Here is an 11,342-nt window from a genome sequence, read left to right on the forward strand (position 1 = left end):
AGGAGGCTGAGGCAGCAGGATCACTTGAGCCCAGAAGTTCAAGACTGCAGTGAGCTATGATCGTGCCACTGCACTGCAGCCTGGGTAACAGAGCAAAAACCCAGTCTCTTAAAAAAAAAAAAAAAAAAAAAAAAAGGGAAAAAAAAAAAAAAAAAAGGCACATACAAAAAAAAAAAAAAAAAAAAAATCACATCTAAGGAGGTAAGATATGTGCCGATTGAGTGGCACAGACAAGATATCAGTTCTTGAGTCTTTACTGGACACATTGTCCAAAACAACCACATGAAAATACCTCAAAACCCGCCTTGTTTTGCTTGGCTTTCTCGCTCAATCTTCAATTCAATTCATACTCAACACAAGAAAGACAGGAATTTGTCCTACTCTGTGGCTGTGTCCTTTAAGTGTCTGTCCTGCTGCACCCCTAAATTCATAGCAGAGCCTGTGGGGTCCTCAGAGGTGAGGCTTCATTTCTCCTTAGGTATTTTTCAACTGTTACAAAACAAAACTAGATAGCAACACCTGGTGGGTGAATCAGGTGAATTCCACCCCCATGGGTTTGGCCCTATTTTTAGGCCGTAAATCAGAAACACCTGAAAGAAAAGCCAGTTGGAACTTGTTTGCTTGGACCAAAGCAAGCGTTTGATTCTCTTATCCAGATCCTTCACCAACACTGCCCCCTCTTGGGTATTCATCACTTCATATATGTGTCACCTCATTTAATGTTGATAATGTTGATTCTCCTCACCCACCTTTTTTTTTTTTTTTTTTTTTTAAGAGACTGGGTTTTTGCTCTGTTACCCAGGCTGCAGTGCAGTGGCACGATCATAGCTCACTGCAGTCTTGAACTTCTGGGCTCAAGTGATCCTGCTGCCTCAGCCTCCTAAGTAGCCTGTAGGGGCATGCACCACCACACCTACCTAACTTTTTATAGACAGGGTCTTGCTGTCTTGCCCAGGCTGGGCTCAAACTCCAGGGCTCAAGTGACCCTCCCCACCTCAGCCTCCCAAAGTACTGAGGTTACAGGTGTGAGCCACTGTACATGGCCCTCTGTTGGTCTGGTATCTAGTCACTAGATTGACTACTGCTGCACAGCACTGCCCTTGGCTCTCTTCATCCACTTCTCACTCCTGAAATGTCCTTAGCAAGGCCATGTCCCCAAGTTAGCAGTGAAATAAACTGTTTCCATTTTGAACTACACTTTGCCTAACTGATCTATTACATTTCCCATAATGTAAATAAGTTCAAATTTCAAGTTTGCATAGTCCTGTAGTTTATTGGGATATCAGCTGTGATATTCTAAGGACACAGAAGTTTCTATTGAAACCACTAATAGTTGAAAGTCTGCATACATGTTCGTTGTACAAACATTAGAAAGTAGTTTAAAAATCTTAAAATCTCACCCATAGCGGTGTTAACTCCCTAAATTTGATCTTCTGTACTTTTCCTATGCAAACAGAGGTATCTCTCCTACTCTTGCTATTACAACTAAAGAGAATAGGTTTGGATAAAATGCGGAGATAATACTGGTACCTCTTGTTAACCAAATTCTCACAACTCACTATCCAAAACTTCAAAACCAAATGTATTTGGATAACAAGTATCTCTTATTATCTGAACTCCTTATCCAAACTTTCACAATCAGATTTTAGGAACCAAATAAATTCAGATGAGAAAAGACACTCATGAATGTGTGTAATACGTGTACCTGAGCATATTTTACAATGAAAGTTGGATAACAAACACCATTTAGTTGCTTACTTCTCCCTCCGCAATCCAACTTAATACAATGTGACCATCCTTTCAGCTCAGTATGTGTGCATATATGGCTAATATAATTTTACTTTATGACTTCAAATTGAAAGCCTATTATTAATTAGGTTTTCCCTGTTTTAATGCTGAAATGAACATTGTTACAGACATCTTGCACAACTGTCCAATAATCACTTTAAAATGGAGATTCCTGGGATCAACATAAGAGAAAGTCCAGAAATGTACTCAGACACACGGGAAGAACTTAATATGTAAAAACAGGTAGGGGGAAATGTGGCAACAATGGATTCTTCAGTAAATGTATCTGAGTACCGAATGATCATTTGGGAAAAATAGTTATCTTACGTTGAAATAAAATTCTAGATCTGCTCTGTCCAATTAATATAAATTAAATTCAGTCCCTCAGTTATATTAGCTGTATTTCAAGCACTCAATAGCCACACATGACTAGTGGCTACATCATTGCATTAAACAGTGCAGATATAGAACATTTCCATCTAGAGAAAGCTCTAGGTGAATCAAAATACCAGCTATCCTTTTCCTATCACAAAGCAGGACCTGAAAAAGACCAGAAAGATATATGAAAGTCAATATTTGTATAATATTGTACACAAATGCCTTAAGGGCAAAGCCAAATGTAGAAAACAAAGAAAAAAATGGGATAAAATGAGTATACCCTTCAAAATTTGTGTTTTTTTTAAAAAAACCCACCATAGGCCAGATGTAGTAGCTCATGTCGCCTATAATCCCAGCACTTTGGGATACTTGAGCCCAGGAGTTTGAGACCAGCCTGGGCAATATGGTGAAACCTCCATCTCTAAAAAAAAATTAGCCAGGCCTGGTGGTGCATGCCTGTGGTCCCAGCTACTGGAGAGGCCAAGCTGGAAGGATGACTTCAACCTGGGAGGTGGAGGTTGCAGTGAGCCCAGATCATGCCACTGCACTCCATCCTGGACAACAGATTGAGACCCTGTCTCAGAAAAACAAACAAACAAACAAACAAAAAAACCCACCATAAAACACCATAAACAGTAATCTAAGAAAAAATATTTGCAGTATAAAGTGGTGAAAATAGTTAAACACAAAAACAAAAGATAAATCTCTCCATAGATAATTGAGCAAACAGCAATTTCTGTGCTTCTAAAAAGTTATTTAATCTCACTAGTAAATCAAAGAAATGTAAAACAACATAACTTTTTGCCAATCAATTTAGCAGATATGAAAAGAATATCGACACCCAGTGTTCATAGGATAAAATGAACACTTAGTACATTTCTAGAGCTAGAAATTGGCACAACCTTTCAGGAGGACAGTTTGTTTCTCATCTTTTAACACCTACAGGGGAGAACAGGCTCTCCCACTACAGAGTCATGGTGAAAGAATACCCATCAACGCAGGGCTTCCTCTGGGTGAGATCCAGGAGAGATGAGATTTTTAAGGGATGCCTCCTGAGCTAATGCAAGCTAATGGTCAAGGAATGTCTAATTTAGCTCCTTTACAAAGTTCTATCCATTTATCTGCAGTGAGGAAAATCCACAGTAACTACTTGCCTAGGCTTATAACACACTTTATCATTACTGTAACTTTAAAAAAATTACCTTAGAAACAAGTGGTAACAGTTAAGTCCCCTCGGTTTAATAGGGGAAACTGTAAAATGGGGCTATATCAGTATTTTATCATTATTTTTTTTAATAGAGACAGGGTCTTGCTCTGTAACTCAGACTGGAGTGCAGTGATATGATTATAGCTCATTGCGGCCTCAAACTCCTAGGTTCAAATGATCCTCCCACCTCAGCTTCCCAAGAAGCTAGGACTCCAGGCATGCACCACCACATCCAGCTGTTTTTTAGCTTTCTTTTCTTTTCTTAAACAGAGATGGAGTCTCACTATGTTGCCTAGACTGGTCTCAAACTCCTGGGCTCAAGCAATCCTCCTGCTTAGGCCTCCCAAAGTGCTGGGATTACAGATGTGAGCCACCATGCCTGGCCCAAGTCAGTATTATAAGACTGTTTTTAACCCAAAATGAGGTATTTCATTGAATAAAGTCTTCAGCAAAGAAGGGCATTTTGCTCCTACTATGTGCTTTAGCACATTAATTCTATGCTTCCTTGTTTCACATACGAAAAACTGTTTCTCTGGAAAGGGTGGAGGGATGATTCCTCTTACCTTTTGGCTCCTGTGCAAACCATCTTCCCAGAGCTAAATATAAGGGCTGTTGTCCTGGGCTCTCGGATCCTCATTATGACAGCAGCAAACCTCTATACCCAGAAACCAAAAGAGCATTAGCCTCTGCTAGGAGATAACATTATCCCAATTGAAAAGCTGAGCTGCATACGAAAATCTCAAAGAAACAGATTGGATGGGAAAACTAAATGTCTGGGTCTTTTCTCCCTACATTAAGGTTAACAAAAATAATGATGATTCTAAAATGTACTTATTAACAGGTAAAAATAATATCAGTAACTGTTAAATTTGAATGCCTGTTATGTTTCAGTTCCTGTTTATCCTCATGATAGGATGAACCTGTGTTCATGATCACCCTCATTTAGTGCGCAGGGAAAACAAGGAGCTATTTAATCTCCGATGTTACACAGGAAATGGTAAAGTTAAGATTCAAAACCCAAACTGATCAGATTCCCTACTTTTTACTTTGATACACTTCTTTTCTTTTGAAGAATCTTTGGGAAAAAAATAAGAAGTATGTTAAAGGCTCACCAAGACTTTACAATGTACAGAAAAGCAACCAAAATGCAGAAGAGTCTATATGACAGCCATGCTAAAGATGAATGACAGAAAGTTGATGTCAAGTTCTTGCCTCTTGTAGTTCTCAAAGTGTCATCCAAGACCAGTAGCATCAGCAAGCCCTGGAGGTGAGGCTGACACACATTAAGATAGGGAACCTCTGGCCTGCCACATTGACATGTCATCAAATGGCCTGCTCCTACACAGTCTCTTCACCCCAACTCCTCTCCCCAATTAAGCTAGGAAGGGAAGTGGGGTGGGTACTAGCTTAAGGGCCAAGTCAGAATTTCTTTGGGTGTCAAGCACAGGTTCAGAGAGATCCTATACACTTCATCCCCAGTCCCGCCTATTCCTACCCCTACCCCTCATCCAAAATGAGGGGTGTGCTGAGGATGGTGGAAAATAAAAGTTGCCTAAAATGCTGATTGCTCAATAATGTGATCACAGCTGCAGCTGTGAGGATCTTAGCTCATCTTTGTGTCTGTCCTCACCATTGTCAGCTGTATGAAATATCAAAAGGAAAGCTTGATTGTATTCGGGTAATGTGCAGGTAACATTTAAATTCAGATGTCAGCAACAATACTACCACAACAGCGAAAACAAATAATACGTAAATAGTTGATGCCTGCAAGGTCTCTGGGTTCCTACGAATGTGACCTTTTTTTTCATCTAATTTCGTAAATCCTCCACCACCTAAGCCAGTAAACTTTTTGCCAGTAGGAAGCAGGTCTTACTTGTCTTTGTATTCCTAAGTACAGAGCCTGGCAAATCGTTAAAAGTTGACAGGATCGACAAATCCAATTACCCTAGGTAAACAAGCCATTGAAAACAGGATGCCTGGCCTTTGCAGGATACAAGAAAGAACAGATTTTATTAAACTTTGAGGAGGGGGGAAAAAAAATCCCTGAATCTTACGTTAGTAAATAGGAGCTTGAACTTTATACATAGACTATCTTTGCTACTCTGGTTGTATCTCTAATAAGTTGCCACTCTCTAAGTCCAATTTTGCAATAGGGGCAAGAATCCATTTAGCCTTCTCAAATAAGAGGAATTGTAAATGGAAAGATAAATAAGTGTCAGGTAGCTGAGACAACATTTAACAAAAATTATTTCCAGAAATATGATGGAATATAAGAAAGTTAGCATCCCAATAGTCAGGTGGAAAATTACTGCTCAATTACTGCTTTATTCAGCATAAAGAATGAGACTATTTTTTATAACTCAAAACAGAGTGAGATAGTAACCTTGAGTTGCCAAAAGCTTTTTCAGTAACAATTTTTTTAAGAAAAAACAGAGGAATTAGTCAATATCATGATCATATTAAGAAAAGTAAATCTAAAGAGAAGCTAATTATTGAAAGGAATACTGAGAAATCTTACCTTTGGGTTATATTCTGCATTTTTTGCGTGCAAAGCTATTTTCTTCAGATCCAACTTACAGGCCAGGTTTACAGTGGAAACTATATTCCTGAAGAAATAAGTTAGTTTAGAAAATTATATCAGATATAAAGAGTAAAAAAAAAAAAACCAAAACAACTTATTTTCTCATTTCTTAGGTTATACCTTAGCAATTTCCTAGGGGGAGAATTATTCCAAATGTGAAATACATGACAACACGATTCCTAGTAAAGTGTAAAATCCCAAAGTGAAGTGCTAAAAGAGCCTTTCCTAAAATTTCATGACTAGCTGCTAAAATTAAGTTTTAGATCTTTTTTCAAAACAATGCCTCAAAATAGAAATTTTAATTCTGAATCAATTTGCAAATCAAACTAAATTTTACATCTTTATATCCTTGGTGTTTATCCAACCCTACCCACAATTATCAGCAACTTCAGTGCTTTAGTATAAACAATACAATCCTTCAAGAATGTGTCTATTAATCTTTAAGTCAGGGCCCTCCACCCGCCATAGAAGATCAAGAATTAGTGCTTCGCCTTAAAGATAATCAAACTGTCCAAAGCAACAATCCATTTAGAACTGATAAAACAAAGAATTATGAAATCTGAAATTCTCTTCCCTACATTATTATCCTGAAATTAGTTGTCATCACATTCAGGAATATAAAATGTGTACCCAATCTGCTCAATTAAAACAAAAATAAAAACTTACTGTAGTTGAGGTACAATTCCACAACATTCTGAAACAGGGGTCATTGGTGTCATGGGAGTTATGGGTGCCAGAGACAAGGAGTCGGAGTTTGGTTTCTCAGGAGAGGGCTGGACTGAGTCAGTATCACCAGGGTGCAGCTGTGAATGGGAATTTGACAAACTACTGCTGTTTAAGCCCAGCCCAATGTCCTGTTCGCTTGGTGATGGCAGCCTACTTTGTGGACTTTGGCTTTCAGAATTTTCTTCAGTTTCATGTCTGCTGCTAATGACAGGTTGGTCTTTATTTTCTTGGGTAACTTCATCTGGTAGGAAGCTAAGATCCACAGATGAGAAATCACCTGATGTTTCTTTGACTTCAGGGTTCGAATTAAATGCAGTATCCGGATTGGATGCATTCAATATGTACATACCGTAAGGTACAACTGGGTTGCACAGGGGAGACCTGGGTGGGGCAAGGTCATCCTAGGCAGTTCCCAAAACAGACAGACAAAAACACAACAGACAGAACAGCATGTTACACAAAAGGGATGTCACTTTGGCAGGCAGGCAATGTATTCAGTGTTAGAGGCAGTTCAAGATTGCTTGTATTCGTGCACTGCTTCTTTCTAGAAAATGCCGTTAAGATTCTATTACAGGCCAGGTGTGGTAGCTCATGCCTATAATCCCTGCACTTTGGAAGGCCGAGGCAGGAGGATGGCTGGAGGCTAGGAGTTTTGAGACTAGACTGGCCCACGTCTCTACTAAAAATGCAAAAATTAGCAGAGCGTGGTAGTGTACACCTGTAATCCCAGCTACTGGGGAGGCTGAGGCATGAGAATCTCTTGAACCCGGGAGGCAGAGGTTGCAGTAAGTCGAGATCATGCCACTGCACTCCAGTCTGGGTAAGAGCAAGACTCCAACTAAAAAAAGATTCTATTACAGTTACAGCACACTTAATGGAAACAGGAAAGAATATTTTAAAATGCAGAAAAAGCATTCTTCATAGACTATCTTTGCTACTCTGGTTAGATCTCTAATAAGTTGCCACTCTCTGAGTCCAATTTTGCAATAGAGGCAGTTGAGCAACCATGCTCTAAATTGTTGTATACTTTGAAGAGAACAGATATACTGTACTATTTAAGTTAATTATAAACTTTAGTTGACTTAACTTTGAAATAATTTTGAGTTTTAAATTTAAATAAATGAAGGAAGTTTAAGATATAGTTGAATGCTAATCAAGATTCACTAAAGACCCATGGTTATTCCTTCTGAGGCAAAGGTGTAATAAGAATTCTTGTAATGTTCTAGTTACAAGAATTTACACTAGGAAGGCCAGGTGCGGTGGCTCAAGCCTGTAATCCCAGCACTTTGGGAGGCCGAGACGGGCGGATCATGAGGTCAGGAGATCAAGACCATCCTGGCGAACACGGGAAACCCCGTCTCTACTAAAAAATACAAAAAAACTAGCCGGGCGAGGTGGCGGGCGCCTGTAGTCCCAGCTACTTGGGAGGCTGAGGCAGGAGAATGGCGTAAACCCGGGAGGCGGAGCTTGCAGTGAGCTGAGATCCGGCCACTGCACTCCAGCCTGGGCGACTGAGCGAGACTCCGTCTCAAAGAAAAAAAAAAAAAAAAGAATTTACACTAGGAAAAAAGTTATTGAAACTTAAATGGTAAGAATAGTGTAAATCAATGTATTTTCAGTCCAGGGAAGGCTGCTCAACTACCATTATCCAGCAACGGAGAGAATGATGTATGCACCTGAGGAAAACAACTAATGTAAAATTCATGGACTTTATTACGGAAAAAAATCGATTACCTTGATAAATGCATACCACCTGCTTCACCCAAGTTAAAGGCCTGAACTCCAGATTTTGAGCACTGCTTGCAAGAGAAACTCAAAAAGATCTTATTTCTTTTCTGACCACTAAAGGGTCAGGAACGCACTGTGTTGCATCTTCTCCGTTTCAATGCTACCTCCGCTAATGTACGTCTGACTAGAGCCTATTGGAGTGTTCTGTTACAAGTCCAGCAGGTGGCAGAGGTGACTAATTGTTTGAAGAAAGCCCTTAGAAGAAAAAAAATCAAGCTAGTCTCTTGAAATAAGATTTTTTTACCTCTGTTTCATTTTGAATACATGATAGGCTCCCATCTTTCCCCACCCTCAACCCACAGAGTGGCCTTAAGGGAGGTGGGGACAATGGGCCCCGATTCCACTGCAGGGTTTCCTTGGCCTCACCTGTCCCAGATGGAAAGGGTCTCCTAGGGCAATTTACGCTAAAGCACCAAAGCTGCAACAGTGTCTCCCTTCCCCTTCCCCATCAAGGCATTTCATTAGGGAACAAAGCTAAATGTACACAAGAATGTAAGGCAATGGCGGGGAGTTGAAGGGGGATGTTTTACAGTAATGGACACTTGACGGGCTCCCTGTAGGGTCTGCCTGTAGGGACACGCCTCAGAGCATGTCTGTGTAGCATGTTCACTGCATCCTTGGCCTCAGGATCTTTAGTCATTTTTTGTTAAACTGTATCCACTTATCTTTCTCAGAACCTTTCCTGCCTGGGCTCTTTGCTGTGTTAAATTCTAGGGAAAGTCAGCATTTCTACCTCAGTGCTGACCACTGTCTTTATAAAAAATTCTCCCAGCAAAGAAAAAAAAAATTGCTCTCTTGCTTTTTGTTTTTTTTTTTTTTTTTTGAGATGGAGTCTCACTGTCACCTAGGCTGGAGTGCAGTGGTGCCATCTCGGCTCACTGCAACCTCTACCTCCTGGATGCAAGCAATTCTCCTGCCTCAGCCTCCGGAGTAGCTGGGACTACAGGCTCCTGCCACCACGCCCAGCTAATTTTTGTATTTTTAGTAGAGGCGAGGTTTCGCCACGTTGGCCAGGCTGGTCTTGAACTCCTGACCTCAAATGTGCCTCAGCCTCCCAAAGTGCTGGGATTACAAGCGTGAGCCACCTCACCCTGTCCGATGCTAAGGATTTTTAAAAGTCTTAAGAGTAATTAACTAAAAGAAGCCACAGGTGTTTCTAGTTGATATTTGGCAAACCCTGCTACCACCAACTCCACCAGAGACTTGAATTCTCGAGGGAGGCCTAGTACTGGCATCCATGCTGCAGGGTACAAGGGATCTTTGTTTCCCCTGTCAAAGCAGAAACCCTTGGGAACCTGAAGTCGCTACAATAGCACGACGCGCTCTCTGTGCGTGTCCTTTAGAACCGGGCGTGGGGCCAGGAGCGGTGGCTCACGCCTGAAATCCCAGCACTTCGGGAGGCCAAGGTGGGTGGATGACTTGGGGTCAAGAGTTCAAGCCAGTCTGGGGAGCTGAGATCGCGCCACTGCACTCCAGCCTGGGCGAGACTCCATCTCAGAAAAAATCAATCAATCAATCAATCAATCAATCAAAAACCAAAACAACCCGGGATAGCCCGTGTAATCTGGTGACTGAGTGAACGGTTCTGGATTCGCGCTAGATGAAGTTCGAGCTCTGTTTGGCAACCTTGGTCAAATTATTTCACTTTTCGAAGCTTCTAACCTTCAACGGAAAGACGTGGGAAACCAAGCCCGCCTCTTAGGGTCGCTATGAGTTTTTAGAGGAATGAAGGAAAGCCCTTGGCACACAGGACCGGGCGGGACTTGGGTCCTGACTCTGGCACAGTGGCCGGCAGCCTTACCTGAGCGGCGCACTGGTCCAGGTAGAGCTCCAGGTAGGTTTCCTGCTGCTCCATGGACAGTAATCCCACTGTTGGGGGTGGGGGCGGGTAAGGGGGTAAGCACCCAGCGAGCAGCCTCAGAACCCGCTCGGGCCGGGGCGCAGAGGCCATTTATGAGCCTGGGGGCAGCGAGGCGGGGCGGCCCTCGGCCCAGGCTCCTGCAGAGGGCGCGAGAGAAACGTTGGGCGATGGTTCCTGGAGCGGGATGCGGAACTTAGCTACCGGCCCATGGGTGCTGGGAAGCGGAGATGGGCTAGGGGTGGGCCGGAGAGGGGCGCCTCACCTGAGAGCAGTCACCCCACTCTGCCTGCAGCTGGGAAGCACCTGGGTCTGCAGATTTGATTTCCTTCGATACCTGCAATGTGGTCTTTGCTTCCAGGAGAGAAATTCTCCGTGCAAGTGCATGGAAAGTTAGTGAGAAAAAAAGGGATTTTTTTTTTTTTTTTTTTTTTTGAGATGGAATCCGACTCTTTTGCCCAGTGCCATCTTGGCTTACTGCAACCTCCGCCTCCCGGGTTCAAGCTATTCTCCTGCCTCAGCCTCCCAAGTAGCTGTGATTACAGGAGTGCACCATCACCACCCCCCGCCCCGGCTAATTTTTGTATTTTTAGTAGAGAAGGGGTTTCACCTTGTTGGACAGGCTGGTCTCGAACTCCTGACCTCAGGTGATCCACCCGCCTCGGCCTCCCAAAGTGCTGGGATTACAAGCGTGAGCCACTGCACCCAGCCATTTTTTAAAAATTTTAATACTAGGTTTCCACTCTGTTGCCAAGGCTGGAGTGCAGTGACAGGTGACCATAGCTCACTGCAGCCTTGACCTCCTGGACTCAAGCTCCCACCTTAGCCTCCCTAGCAGTTGGAATTACAGGCAAGCACCACCACGCCTGGCTAATTTTTTTTTATAATTTTTATTTTTAGTAGCAACAAGGTCTCGGTATGTTACCTAGGCTGGTCCTGAACTCTTGGTCTCAAGCCATCCTCCTGCCTCAGACTCCCAAAATGCTGGGATTACAGGCATGAGCCACCACATTCCA

General features: G+C 42.3%; 1 protein-coding gene across 1 annotated transcript in view; it reads right to left on the reverse strand.

Annotated features, from left to right (window-relative positions):
- TBPL2 (TATA-box binding protein like 2) overlaps positions 1–10,490 on the reverse strand; it is a 25,501-nt gene extending 15,011 nt beyond the window's left edge. Inside the window, exons 1-4 of the mRNA XM_025392620.1 lie at positions 10,270–10,490; positions 6,621–7,081; positions 5,892–5,979; positions 3,937–4,028 (exon numbers count right to left, since the gene is read on the reverse strand). Of these exons, the coding sequence (XP_025248405.1) occupies positions 3,937–4,028; positions 5,892–5,979; positions 6,621–7,081; positions 10,270–10,419 (791 nt within the window). The 5' untranslated portion in view covers positions 10,420–10,490. The remainder of the gene's footprint in view (positions 1–3,936; positions 4,029–5,891; positions 5,980–6,620; positions 7,082–10,269) is intronic.
- Positions 10,491–11,342: the final 852 nt, after the last annotated feature.

The sequence above is a fragment of the Theropithecus gelada genome, chromosome 7b (assembly GCF_003255815.1).
Source record: "Theropithecus gelada isolate Dixy chromosome 7b, Tgel_1.0, whole genome shotgun sequence".
Classification (NCBI taxonomy): domain Eukaryota; kingdom Metazoa; phylum Chordata; class Mammalia; order Primates; family Cercopithecidae; genus Theropithecus; species Theropithecus gelada.